General features: G+C 33.3%; 1 protein-coding gene and 1 non-coding gene across 2 annotated transcripts; both read left to right on the forward strand.

Annotated features, from left to right (window-relative positions):
- The first annotated feature begins 9,195 nt into the window (after positions 1-9,195).
- Positions 9,196-9,268, forward strand: Trnam-cau. The gene has a single exon. It is a non-coding gene; the product is annotated as a tRNA-Met (tRNA).
- A 4,605-nt stretch (positions 9,269-13,873) lies between these two features.
- LOC119769913 lies at positions 13,874-14,743 on the forward strand. The gene is made up of 2 exons (XM_038263745.1): positions 13,874-14,083; positions 14,304-14,743. Exons 1-2 carry the CDS (start codon positions 13,937-13,939, stop codon positions 14,604-14,606), a joined length of 450 nt encoding a protein of 149 aa, XP_038119673.1. The 5' UTR covers positions 13,874-13,936; the 3' UTR covers positions 14,607-14,743.
- The last annotated feature ends 586 nt before the right edge of the window (positions 14,744-15,329 follow it).

The following is a 15,329-nucleotide window of genomic DNA, read 5'->3' on the forward strand; positions in this document are numbered from 1 at the left end:
ACCAAAAAAGTGTCAGTCGGATTAAAAAATACAAAAATTTAAATTTAAGAAAAAAGACCGATTTCGTAGAGAATTGCTCTATAGCAATTTTTCTAGAAATATTTTCATCAATGGTTACTCATGGTCTCTCTTTTAAAATATCGATTATATTTGAAGAGATTGGATAATTTATACAAATTTGCATGAATAAACGATTAAAATTAGACTAAATAAAAAAAAGGTTTTTCGCGTTTTTTTTTTCGTTAAGCTTTTTTATGACTTCACAACACTACCAAATGAATTTTGACTAGCTTGTGCCATAGCTCAAAAGATTACATTTTTGACACATAAAACAAATGAAGTTTTATAAATGTTTTCTCATACTGAGACCTCAGAAACTAAAAGTCTAGTATTTGCCCTAGTCTCTGGTCTAGACTCCACTAATGTTGGAAATAATCGTATAAATGGCTTCAATACCTCAATTTAAATTTAAAAAAAATGGTAAGATTGTTTGGAGATATGTTTAAAAAAAAATCAAACGCCAGAAATCATGTAATATAGAATATATACTGAAATATAATTTTACAGTTGTACTTGTAAGGAAGTCTAGAACCTAATGTGTAAAAAGAATACAAAAACTTTAGGAAAAAAACAATTAAGCCTTGAGAAGTTGTCAACGAGAAACGTTTTTCAAAATGTTATGAACTTTGGTTCACAACTATAGTCAATTTAAATTATTCCTTCCTCAAAACTCGCAACAAAGTGCAAAAACCAACAAAGAATTTCGATCATTTCACCCAGCAAACCCCACTGACAAAGGTAATAAATCGCAATCACCTGTGACAGAAGTAAAGGGGGGAGGTAACGAAACACGTTGATGGCGCGCGTGTAATCACTGATCAAAAAGAGGCGACGTTCCGCGAAAGTTCCACCGATTCTCGGGTCTCGGGAATGAATTATGGATGGACGAGTTTCAGTTTTCAGTGCAGCAGTTGCACCTGCCCGTGAACGTCACCGTTTCGCGGCTTTTAGAACCATGACAATGTTAATTGAATCGTAAAAGTATGCAACCCTCTTCATTTGTCTTAAATTGATATTTTTCGAAGAATGTTTTGGCTAAAAACATGTTCCTCAAAACTCAATTAATGAAAAAGGGATGCGCACGTTTTGCTCCAGTTTGTTGGGTCCGCACGAAGAAAAATTGGTTTCAATTAGAGAAACGGACAAATGAAGATAATCATATTTTACAAATTATGGATTTCTTCCATGTTCAGAACCTGGAGTGCCATTGCGAGCTGGAAAATTGAATCTGGCACAAATAATTTTACCAACAAAAAAAAAACACGCACAAGTACCACGCCAGTGAAAGAAAGACTTGCGCGCGCGAGCGCATCCAGAGCGACGAACCCCACAATTACGCACATCATTCGGACGGCGACGACGACGACGAGGGGGTCCGCCCAATTAGGGAGCTCCCTCGGAAATGTTGTATATTACAGTGTTTTTGGTAATCGATACATGATTTGGTTTAATAAATCATTACCACTAACGAGCACTCGTTTTGCCTGCACCGGAAAAGTGCTCGGCGCGGTTTTGCTGCGGTGGGGCTTTCAATTTTCTAATAAATAAGTGGTGTTTTTTGCGAATTAAGTCCCGCGCGTATTGTGAAACGGGGAAATAAAACCATTCCAGAGCGCACGTTAATTAAGGGCGGATTGAACGGTAACGGGCTGGCGATGCCTTTTTCATCAAGAATTGAAACCATGAAAGTTGCCCAAATTGGCATTAAATATAGTGCTTGGCGTAATGGACAAAGTTAAAGTTCTCATTAAGCTTTTTAAGGATTTCAATTGTACTGACTGATTTTGGGGCCTAGTTGGGCAAGTAACCGTAAAACAATAATATATATGACTTTTTCAAGTTGTACAGTTGAGGTGTTTTTTATCAAACAAATTTTAAAATAACTTATTATTCAAAGTTTGTACTCAGTCGTACACTGGTTGCCGATGAAAGACTGTTTTAAACTCCTACAATTTGGAAATGTTGTCCTGTGCAAAATTTAAAGTAAGTTGAAACAAAAATTTGCTTCAAAAATCTGTAATAAAAAAATAAAAAAAAAACATTTATAATCAAAAAGCCTTGAGCAGACTTTCAATGCCAACGAGTTTGAATCTATTTTTTTTTTTCAATTAGAAAATGACTGACAGCCAAATTATACTTGAAAAAATATATTACCAGATTTATACAGTTGCAAATAACCGTTGGGAAACAAATATAATTGAACTCATGTTCAAATAAACCAAACAAAACATTCAAAAACATTCAAAAATCTTTATTTAGATAAGAGATTTTCAAATAGATTTGTTGTCTTCGTCAAAGTTGGCAGTTATGGATATTCAGCAAAAATATTTTTTTTTTTTTGAAAATTATCTAAAATGACAAATTTAAAAAATATTTTTATGATATAATATATTTTTTTAAGTTTTTATCGCCATCCTCCAAAATTAATACGAAAAATTAAAGAGCAATTTTTTTTTAAAACACATCAAAATTTCAATGAAAATAGAAGTCTTATGAAAATTTCGCCCAGATTTCGGTCCTTGGATTTTTTTTTTTTGTATTTTTTGTCCGTACAATTTTCCATACAAATTTAGCAGCTGGCCATACAAAAATGATGCATGAAAATTCAAAAAATCTGTATCTTTTTAAGGAATTTTTTGATCGATTTGGTGTCTCCGGTAAAATTATTGGTAAGGATACGGACTTCACTGGAAAAAAATGATACACGGTAAAAAAAGTTTTAACTTTTTGTCACTAAAACTTGATTTGCAAAAAACACTATTTTTATTTATTTTTTATTTTTTGATATGTTTTAGAGAAAATCAAATGCCAATTTTTCAGAAATTTCCAGGTTGTGCAAAAAATCTTTGAGCAAGTTATGAATTTTTGAATCAATATCGTAAAATTGGTCGCATAAATTCTTCAACCTCATTTTTCGATGTAAAATCAAATTTGCAATCAAAAAGTACCATAGCGAAATTTTGATAAAGTGCACCGTTTTCAAGTTAAATCCGTTTTTAGTTGACTTTTTTGAAAATAGTCGCAGTTTTTCATTTTAAAAATTAGTGCACATGTTTGCCCACCTTTATAAAAAACATATTTTTGAAAAGCTGAGAAAATTCTATATATTTTGCTATTTGAACTATGTTGATACGACCCTTAGTTGCTGAGATATTGCCATGCAAAGGTTTAAAAACAGGAAAATTTATGTTTTCTAAGTCTCACCCAAACAACCCACAATTTCCTAATGTCGATATCTCAGCAACTAATGATTCGATTTTCAATGTTAAAATATGAAACATTAGTGAAATTTTTCGATCTTTTCGAAAATAGTTTTTTTTTAATTTTTCAACCAAGACTAACATTTTAAAAGGGCGTATTATTGAATGTTTGGCTTTTTTGAAATGTTAGTCTTGGTTTAAAAATATTTTTTCGAGGAGATCGGAAAATTTCACGAATGTTTCATGTTTTAACATTGAAAATCGGACCATTAGTTGCTGAGATATAGACGTTAGAAAATGGTGTGTTGTTTGGGTGAGACATCAATTTTCCTGTTTTTAAACCTCTGCATGGCAATATCTCAGCAACTAAGGGTCGTATCAGCAAAGTTAAAAAAAAAAAACAAAATATAGAGAATATTCTCAGCTAATCAAAAATAGTATTTTTCAAAAGTGGGCAAACATGTGAACTAATTTTTAAAAATGAAAAACTGCGACTATTTTCAAAAAAGTCAACTAAAATTGGACTTAACTTGAAAACGGTGCACTTTATCAAAATTTCACTGCAGTACTGTTTTGATTGCTAATTTGATTTTACATCGAAAAATGAAATTAAAGAATTTTTTCGACCAATTTTGCGATTTTTTGAAAAAAATCAGTATTGATTCAAAAATTCATAATTCGCTTAAAGATTTTTTGCACAACCTGAAAATTTCAGTTATGTTGGCATTTGATGTCCTCTAAAACATATAAAAAAATGCAAAAAATATAAAAATAGTGTTTTTTTGCAAATCAAGTTTAAGTGACAAAAAGTTAAATAAAAAATCACCAATTTTTTTTTACCATGTATCATTTTTTCCAGTGTAGTCCCAATCATAACCTACAACTTTGCCGAAGACACCAAATCGATCAAAAAGTTCCTTCAAAAGATACAGATTTTTTAATTTTCATACATCATTTTTGTAGGGCCAGCTGCCAAATTTGTATGGAAAATTAAATGGACAAAACTAATGATACAAAATGGCTTCTTTGGGCATACCGAAGGCACCAAAAAAGTTTCAGTTGGATTAAAAAATACAAAAATTAAAATTTAAGCAAAAAGACCGATTTCGTAGAGAATTCCTCTCATCTACTAACAACAATATAAAATGCATTTTTCCTGCATTTAAAATCATAGTTTGAACTTATTAGATTCAAAGCAATTAAAAACAGTTTTCAAGATTTTTCAATACTTGAATGTTATACCAGGTCTTCTAATTTTTAAAACAAAAAAAAACTATTTTTTTATATCGCAATGTTTGTTAATAAAAATGAATAATTAGATAACTATTTTTTTCATATTAAAATGGGCAAAATACAAACATTATGAGAGTTTAAAGAAATAAACAAGGGGGGAGGTCTGGCAAAATGTGACGTAATTTTTGAGGTGGGGTTCAACCTTGCGTAACAAAGTGTGCCATAGGGGGAGGGAGGGTCAATTTTGGCCGATTTTTGCGTGACATACTTTATGGATGATCTCTTATTTGTAATTTTTTATTAATACTAACGCTGCCCACCATTGAATAAATGGCTAATATCCACTTTTGGCAAAAACGAGATATTAGCACCAGGTGGTAGCGGATCTTCCAACGCATCTTCTGGAACTTGAATTTTACTGAAATAGTGTTTAGACTTGGCTGCCGATGCGAAAAACCAAACGGCTAATATGCCACTCTTATGGGAAATTGCCTTGACGGAGATTTTGTGACAAACACTAAAACGCGTTTTTCTCGGAATACTTGATTTGGCATAATAGACGAATTTTCAATTATGGGCAGAACGGAAGGTTAAGTAATTTTGATTCATTGTGAGGCCGTATCTCAGCATACAAAGGTAAGATTAACAATGTCCAAAGAAGCACATTGTAGAAATTTTTCTCAGCATAGACATAATTTAAAAAAAATATGAAGAAACAATTTTATCAAAAATTTACTAAATTTTATATCTAAAAATGTTTTTGAAATTTTTTTTGAGTGCATAAGATACCTTCTTAAGAAACGCTATTTTTTCAAAAAATCTGTAAAAAATATGCATTTTGAAGAAAAATTCATTTCAAATTGATTTCAGGTTAGTGGCTTCTATTTTCAGTAACATTTTAAAGTTAGAATATAATAATTTGTCTTTTTATATTTCGGGACGATTTTAAAGGAGGGCGGCATTAACTTGGAAAAATTTTAGCAACAATCTTACTTGTCAACACCAAAGTGTTCGTCATACCGTATGGCTCAAAAGTTGCCACTATTTGTCTACAAAATAAATCAAAAAGCAAAAAAAAATGAAATAAGTAAGTTTGTCAAAATCGAGTTTTTGCGAAAAAAAATTAAGGGAGGAAATATTTTTATTTAAGAGTTTTGTTTTTTCTCAACAGTCCCGATCATAACCTACAACTTTACCCAAGACAACAAATCGATAAGAAAATCGCTTCTCGAGGTACAGATTTTCTATGGACAGCCCAAAATTTTTATGGAGACTAATGATTAAAATTGGCTTATTCGGATCGATCCAAATCCATCGATGGGCAAAATTTCATACAAATAAAAAACATCAAAAATTCAAATAAGGTTTAGATTTGCGAAGTTCTAGAAAACTGCTTAGCCAAGGGAAAAAGAGAACCTTTCCATTTGAATCAACTCCAAATCTTTATCATTTTCTGAATTTAAATTTTCTACTCAATTTGGCACATTGGACTACAGTACAATGTAAAATAACTCATCAAATTATATGAAAACCAGAAAATCAAAAAGTAACTCCTTGCTTACGTCTCACTCCCGTTGATTTATTGTCATATTTTTTCTTAATTACAAACCAATTTTTCATGCATTACTGCGTACGCAATCGCTCCTTTTTCCCCTCCTTAACAATCGCCGATAAATCTTACCACGCGAGCCGGCCCCATCAGTCGCACAACTGTGTACAATCGCAAGTCACGCAAAGCGCTTCTTCCCAGGCAGGCTGGCCGCACCGATTAAATATTTGTTGCCGAGATTAATCTCGGAAATTATTAATCGTAATTTCTCATCGAGGAACCGCGCCGATCCACCTAACGGCACGCCAAACGAAGGGTCATCTTCTGCGAAGAAGACATCTACGTGCGCACTTGTGCAGTTGCGCGCGCGTGGTGGTAATAATCGCTGGGGTTATTTATTTATATTAAAGTCGAATTAAGCAAGTTCTTCCTCCTTTTGGGAAAGGATTTCTTGAGATGATGCGCTGTGCGAAGAAAGTTCTGCGCAAAATGATGATGCTTAAGTGTTGTTAAGCGCTGCATCGCATACCTTGACTGCAATTTTGAAGAAAATCGCAATATCTCTGAAACCCCACTGCAAACTACATTTTAAGCTTCTCTCAAAGAAAGGTTCAAACCCCCAGCTTCGCCAGAGTAACTCCAAATCCCCACCCCAGGCCGGTTCTGGTGGTATTACGGCCGAGATAATCATCATCAAAGCGAGATCAATTAACTGTCATTAATTTATTACATCTTAATGTGGGATTTTTATTGTCCTGATTCGGGGCGGAACAAAAACACAGCTCCACGCACCGTTCCATGGACATGGTTTGGCATAATTGGCCACAGCAAAAAAGTCATTTAAAAGGGCACCTCCTAATGGCCATGGTACGCGTGTTCCCGGCCGGAAAGATCCGTGGGAAAGGATCATCCAGGTGTTAGAGGATAATGAGATTATTTGAGGTCGAGGCTGATGGGAGTGGCGTTTTTGAAAGATCAAAACAAACGGGAAAGGTTATAAGTTGAATTTTTCATGTTGGAGTGATGTTATCGAAGAAACAATCTAAAAATTCTGTAAGATTTGTCTTTGTTGAACTCATAAAGCAAAAGTTAATTCATTAATTGTAATCAAAAACTAAAATATCACTAAAAATCTTGTTCCTTTCTTATTCCTATCTTATTCCTTTTTTATTCTTTTCTTATTCTTTTCTTACTCCTTTCTTATTCCTTTCTTTTTTATTTCTAATTCCTTTCTTATTCCTTTCTTATTCCTTTCTTAGTCCTTTCTTAGTCCTTTCTTATTCCTTTCTTATTCCTTTCTTATTCCTTTCTTATTCCTTTCTTATTCCTTTCTTATTCTTTTCTTATTCCTTTCTTATCCCTTTCTTATTCCTTTCTTATTCCTTTCTTATTCCTTTCTTATTCCTTTCTTATTCCTTTCTTATTCCTTTCTTATTCCTTTTTTATTCCTTTCTTATTTTTTTCTTATTTTTTTCTTATTCCTTTCTTATTCCTTTCTTATTTCTTTCTTATTCCTTTCTTATTTCTTTCTTATTCCTTTCTTATTCCTTTCTTATTCCTTTCTTATTCCTTTCTTATTCCTTTCTTGTTCCTTTCTTATTCCTTTCTTGTTCCTTTCTTGTTCCTTTCTTATTCCTTTCTTATTCCTTTCTTATTCCTTTCTTGTTTTCTTGTTTTCTTGTTTTCTTGTTTTCTTGTTTTCTTGTTTTCTTGTTTTCTTGTTTTCTTGTTTTCTTGTTTTCTTGTTTTCTTGTTTTCTTGTTTTCTTGTTTTCTTGTTTTCTTGTTTTCTTGTTTTCTTGTTTTCTTGTTTTCTTGTTTTCTTGTTTTCTTGTTTTCTTGTTTTCTTGTTTTCTTGTTTTCTTGTTTTCTTGTTTTCTTGTTTTCTTGTTTTCTTGTTTTCTTGTTTTCTTGTTTTCTTGTTTTCTTGTTTTCTTGTTTTCTTGTTTTCTTGTTTTCTTGTTTTCTTGTTTTCTTGTTTTCTTGTTTTCTTGTTTTCTTGTTTTCTTGTTTTCTTGTTTTCTTGTTTTCTTGTTTTCTTGTTTTCTTGTTTTCTTGTTTTCTTGTTTTCTTGTTTTCTTGTTTTCTTGTTTTCTTGTTTTCTTGTTTTCTTGTTTTCTTGTTTTCTTGTTTTCTTGTCTCAAAACAAGTTCTCGCTTCACTGTGGCATTGTCTCCGTTCACACGATCAACAACCTTCACTGACACTGACCGTCAAAACAAGATTTTCGAAAACCCATAATCTTCCTTTTGAAGATTCCAGTGATTACTGCAGTGATAATTATGTGTGTGTGTGTTCAACGCCGAAGACGCCGCTCTCAGAGGGTCACCCGAGGAACATCAAAAACCGATCCAACCGAGCCAAGTCTGGTTGCTGATGTCGCACAATTAGCGTTGCGGGTGCGCGATCTTTGATGACCGGCGGCGGCGGGGGATTAATCGCAATGCGCTGCGTGATGCTGTGATTTCGGTTGACCATAAACGGACAGATGAGCGTTTTATCACGTCCAAAATGGGCACAGGTTGGTATAGCACACCACCAGTCGGTGGGGTCACTGTTTGCTCAATATTGTCTGTTGAGTGGTCAACCCTGGGCTGTCAAAACGTTTTGACATTAGCTGTCAGTTATTTAAAAGATTTTTTTCAAGTTTTTATTTTCAAAACATCAAAATAATCAATTGGAAAAAGTTTATATTACACGTTAAAATATCAAATTTCTAACATTTTCAAGGGTTAACTTCTCTAAAAGCTTAAAAGAGCGTAACAAGCGATAATGGCGAAAGCTTAGGTGATATTAATGGACAGCCTAAAGGTATACGACAGTAAAAAAAAAACATTTTTGGTTAATCATATTTGTGTAGCAAGTACCATCACATAATGTCTCGTGAGGCTTTTTTGATATTTTTGGAGGACCCCCTCATTGTAAAACAACAATATGCACTCAACGAAAGTGCGCTTCTGTTAGCCACAGACAAGTGGAAGCCGGAATTGAATGATGAAAATAATAATAAAAAATAAAAGCAAAATAAAAATGAAGCGGTGCGAACCAGATAAAGAAAACACGCTATTCTTAGGGAAGGCATTATCGACTCAGTAAAACGAAAAAATCAATGAAGTGTGCACCAGTCAAATTATACGTGGAGCTATTTTCAACTGCCTCGATGGCGCAGTAGGTAGCGCGTAAGTCTCATAATCTTAAGGTCGTGAGTTCGATCCTCACTCGGGGCAAATCACTTTTTGCCACTTGAATTGAATTGCTGCAATTCGATTTGGGTTCATTGACCTGCCTGCCTGATCTGCCTCCAATTCCATGCCAAATAGAGAATTGGTTGTTGGTAACTCTCACCTGCATAGTATTTTTTTTTTTTTGTCAATTTGGAAGTTGTTATATTTTTATGATGTTATACTACCTCAATTTAGACTGAAAAAGTGACAAAACACTGAAAGGGTAGTGAAATAACCGATTTTTAGAGGTAAATTGCCATATTTTATATTAACATGATTTAATATATCAATGAATCTTTGTACACATGTTATTCTAGGCATTTTTGTGTACATGAAGTCAGAGAAGGAGTCCAATTTTACCGGGTTTTGAATTTCCGGGAAACCGGGAAACGGGAAAAATATTTTTTGGAATCCCGGGAATCCTCGGATCCCGGAATTTTTTTCAAACATTCATATCATCTTTGTTTTTATTATAATTGTTTTTTTTTTCATGCTTAAAATTATAGAATTAGCTCGATACTATCAATTGTCGATATTCTAAACAAGAATGACAGTTTTTAAGATAGCTTAAGAGAAATTAGAAATTGATATTTTTTTGTTCTTTGTTGTGCTCTGGATTTTAAATAAACCTAATTTTTAATCCAATTTGATTCAAATTAAATAAGTCTTTGACAAATTGTCGGAAATCAGGGTTAAAAAGGATGAAATGAACATTTTTGTGCATGTTCCTATTGTGAAATCGTCTCAGAAACACGAATATGATAAAATTATCACCAGAAAATTTACAACCGAAAAATTCACTTAAAGTAACAGTGTCTATTTAATATGCTAAACTGCCTTACCCAAAGCGTTCTCAGTCTCAGATGGTAGTCCCAGATGTCCCCTACAAACTGCAGGTCGAACCGAGTTGATATCTGGATGGAACACTTTTTTTATTTGAGTTTGAAACTTATGCTATTTTTTCACTAAAATGCCGATAACTCCCTTTATATTTAACCAATTGGGATGTTTCTCTCAACATTTTGTAGCATTTTTAAAGCCTTTTCAGATGCATTTTAAATTTTGATTTTGAAATTGAATAAGTTGTAGCCTTTTTAAGATTTTTGACGTTTTTGAACCTTCAAACTTTGGGTCCCGATTTGCCCCACTTCCCGTTGACCAAGAGTGCTCATACTTTGACCAGATGCTAGTTTTGTATGTACAAACAACCTCTGAAAATTTCAGGTAGATTGGTGAGGTCGATACGAGATGGGTATGCTTTGCTCGTTTACTCGCTCTTAAACAGTTTTTCGAAAAGTGTTCGAAACGTCAATTTCCACATATTACATAAAAGTCTTTATTTGTCCTAAGTCCAATCCTTGTGAAACTACTACAGCAAATAAAAAGAGTGAAAAAATAACAATTTAATAATTCCTGCAGAAAATGTATAAATACCAATAGAAAATAAACTAAGATGTCAAAAAACCAAAAGAACGAATATTGTGGAATCATAAAAGAATAAAAAATCACCAACTGGCATAAGAAAATATCCAATTATTGATTCTCCAACACCTTGATGGTGGTTAAGAGAAGATTCATTCAAAAATTACTAAAGCTGCTGATAAAATGATAGTTTGTAAACAAAATATATAATCATTAAAACATGTTTTTTCGTAGTTCTGAATGTTGCATCATTTATGATGTAACACTTTTACACGTCATTAATCTTTTAAATTTAAATGCGATTTGATGTAAATTAACAACAAATCAAACGTTAAAACATGATTTTACGTGTGATTCAGACGATTACATCAAATCTTAAGTTTACTTAAACCGAATTTACATGTGATTTATAATTTCCGCGTCGAGTAAATTTACATATTGTTTCCGGTGTAGCTCAAACGTTTTATCAATTAGAGGTTTAGTTGGCAAAGCAAATTAAGGAGATTAGAAAACATAGAAAAATAGTAAGAGAAATTAACCAAAAATGAAAAATAAAAGAAAACGGATCTAAAACATGATCATAAAAAGGAATAAAAAGCCCGTGAAACAATATAAAAATAGTGGAATAAAATGGTAAAATAAATGTGTAGAATAAATACGAAGAATTATTGCAACATATATTTTTAAGAGTATAATGCATCTTTCTTTTTTGCGAGGTTTAACCCTCTACAGCCGATTTTTTTTCGAAAATTTCTATTTTCTCGTGTTCAAGAGATCATTTTCAGCAACTTTTGTTCTGCAATAAGTTTTTTTTGTTTCATTTTTTATATTTTAATTTGCAGTTTTCTTGTTTAGTTTACGTTTGTTTCTGATAGTATTTGGCTTACTCTACCACCTCCTATTTTTTCCTGCTTACTTTTTCAATTTTTTGCTTGTTTTGTTTTAAAAAATCAAAAATTGGCTGAAAAATAGATTTTTGGTGAATTTTTAGATAAAACCCGTCTAGAGGCGCCATTCCACAATGCGGATTGCAAAAGGAATGGAGGAACAATCATAATCGAAAGAGGGTATAAATGCAAAAAGTAACATTAAGGGATTAACTCCTAATACCCGAGCAGGGGTAAATAACACGGGAATACCAAATTTTGGTATTACTTGAGCAAATAACAGCGACCAAAATGTGCCCTTGGTTGCCCAGTAATAGATGGTAAAATACAATGAAATCATACCAAAGTCTAGTATGTGGAAGGGCACAACAATACCAAACCATGTTATTCCAAGGGTAAAATAATACCTCAAAATAAAACCATTTCAATACCAAGTTGAGGTCTTCTGAATTTTTGAACATTGCTTGAATACCAAAACTTGGTATTGCCATGGTTTAATTTTTAGGTATTCCCACGCCCTTGGAAAATCATATTTTGGTATTCCTGTGGTCTTCCACATACATGATTTTGGTATGATTTGATGGTATTTTACCATCTATTACTGGGCAACCAAGATCACATTTTGGTCGCTGATATTTGCACAAGTGCTACCAATATTTGGTATTTTCATACCATTTTTAGAGCAGCAGTTGCAGTTAGTGAAAAAACGGAAATGATCCATATGCAACAGCCAAATCTACTCACCTGATGATTCCATGTTGTTCTTAGTTATATTCTTCACCATACCGAATGCATTTGTCATTGATGAACGGCCTGTGCATGAAGTTCTTGAAGATTCTGAAAAATAACAAGATTGAAAAATAAATGTTATTAAAATAAAACTGGATTGAAATTAACTAAAATTCAAAAATCTTTCGATTGACTCGTTTTTCAAAGTTTTTGGTTTTTTTTTTCAAGTCATTTTAGCGCAAAATTTATTATCTTGTCCAAATTGGTAAAAAAATCCCATAGTTTCAGAGAAAATTGATAAAACACTGTAATACCAAAAGAATACCAAAATGTGCCATCCTGACTTAGAAAATTTTCCACAATTTCAAGTCATTTCTGTAGGGGGTATATCAAAAATGTTTAAAATCAAGTTTGAAATTTCCGGTTTTCAATTAAAGCATTTGCTTTGAGACATAATTTTAGCGCAAAATTAATTATTTTGTCAAAATTGGTCAAAATTTTCCCATAGTTTCAGAGGAATTTGATAAAACACTGTAATACCAAAAGAATACCAATATGTGGTGTTCGACCATTGAAAAATTCTGCAATTTTGCAATATCAAAACAATACCTTAAATTGGAATGATACCACATTTTGCTCTTGCATAATCCTCAAGACAAATTTTAAAGGGTCCAGGAATACCAAAATTTGGTATTGATACCAGAGAAAGGTATTATTACGCATTTCCCTTGTTATTTACCCATGCTCGGGTACCGTCAACTGCGGTGAATCGGGATTACAGTCTGAATAGGGACAACAGTTTTTAGAGTATTTAAAGACATTAAAATAGGAAATCAATGTAATATGACACGAATGAAAAATCATAGTAAAATGTCAATAATAAACTATAATAATAATAATAATGTACGAGTTTAGTTGATTTGTATCTGTTCTAACCAAAATAATTCAAAAATATCAAAATTTAGTGCAAAAATCTGCCTAAAACAGCTGTCTTCAGATGACATGAAAACAAAACAATTTGGGAAGAACGACAAAGTTTGCCGAGTTCACCTAGTTTTTTTTTTTTTTTTTTTTGTAATAAATTATATGAATATTTCAATCTCAAAATAAAAATAAAAATGAGATATTATTTCATAATTGTCTCAATTAATCATTCGGAATGGAATAAAATAATAAATAATTTGAGTTTTCAATGAAACTTAAAAAATGTCATGATTCGTGAGATTTGCATGATCTATAATAATTATAATAATTATAATTATAATAATTTTAAGAGTTTATGCTGTTAAAAATCCGATTGTCTATGTCCCCTCTTCAGGGGACCATATGTGCTGCTGCCGGTAACGATAGCTGGTTTTAGGCAGTTTACTTCTTCAGTTTCTGCTCGGCAGGTGAGTGGCACTGTTGTTTTGATGCCTGCAAGCATTACTATTCTTCCAACACCAGCTTTTAAGCACAGGCTCTGGCCGTGCAATATCTTCGCGCTGTCAGTCGTCTCAGAACAGCGCAGCTTCTCTACTTTTATTTGTTTTTTTCAGCTGTTGTTTTTTTTCCTTTTTTCCTCCAAAAAGCCCCAAATCGGCTTACTCTCGCGCGGCCAGGTTCTCCGAGGTCTCGATATAAAAGCGAATATATGATACTTTTGAGCGACCATTTAGATCTTGAAGCCGGTCGCGAGTCAGTCGCGTGGACGGAACGTGTCCCATTGTCTGTGTGCGTGTGTGCGTGTGTGAGAGAGAGAGAGTCTCTGGTCGCGATGCCGCGGAAACTATCGATTGTGGTGAGTTAACGATTGCCAATTGCTCAAGGTCGTCGCAGAGTTCTACCCTAGCATTTGAAAAGGGCGAATCTATTAAACATTGAAAAATCTGTTAATCTTGCCCAATCTACTTGATCATTCAGACAAGTGTTTGGTTTGTTTTCATTACAAGATACGCCCTTTTGAAATGTTTACATCGAAATAAACGATTTTTGTTTGCGGATGTTCTCGATTCTTACAGGTGTTGCTACTTCTGGCGATTTCGCTAGCTCATGGGTACGACCGGAACGTACCCCGGACGTACAATCTAGAGTCCGAGGAGGACCGCTATGGGCGGTACGAGCGGGTTCTACTGGGTCTCAAGACTTCCGAGGGGCTCACCGTGGACGCCAAACTGTTGGACAAGGTTCGCGAGGTGATCTTCGAAGAGGAGTCTCAGCAGCAAATGAAGCATGGAGAACGGCTTGTGGCGGTACATTTGGGAAGGCCTAAACAGTCCCGCGAGGTGGCCAATTTGCAGTATAAGAACAGGATTCGGTATTGAGTTTGGAATGTTTGCTGAGGGAAGCTTATAAGAGCCAGTACAAAATTATATTAGAATATGTTAACCAAATTTTACTTATAATGCCAAATTATACCATTTATGATAAAAATTTAAATAAAACATTCTGTTACTAAAAATGTATTTTTTATGAGGCAAAAATCCAACTAGAAATAAACTTTAAATGAAAGAAAAAAAATATGGTTTTACTCTGGAGCAATCAAATGAAAGTAGGCTTGTGAACATACTTTACATACAATTTTGATCAATTTTAAAAAGATTGTAAAAAGTGAAAAAACAATTCCATGGTTTAAGAATTTCTTTCATTTCTGCATAGAATTCACAAGTTTGCTTAAAACAACCCGAGTGTACCCAAAAATAAAATAATGAAAAGAGATAAAAGAGAATTCCGATCCCTACAATGTTATCTCCCCAATCCATTTGGCGAAATCTCCCTTTCAATTGTATCCCCCGACCAGCAACATGCCTTCACTCTCTTTATCGAAACCTCCAAATCATGCCCAATTCATTAATTTATCTCCCCGTCGGGCACCAGCGCAAAATCCTCCCAAAAAAAATATCGACCCAAGACCATTCAGTGAGCTCCAATTTGCCTTCGGATGCCCTTTTTTCTCGCTGCTGTTATCCTTTCGAAGGTTGTACCTTAAAAAAACGCAGAAAAAATCACCGAATGTCAAGTAATTTAACGATTACAATTACAAATAA

This window comes from Culex quinquefasciatus, chromosome 3 (genome assembly GCF_015732765.1).
Source record: "Culex quinquefasciatus strain JHB chromosome 3, VPISU_Cqui_1.0_pri_paternal, whole genome shotgun sequence".
Classification (NCBI taxonomy): domain Eukaryota; kingdom Metazoa; phylum Arthropoda; class Insecta; order Diptera; family Culicidae; genus Culex; species Culex quinquefasciatus.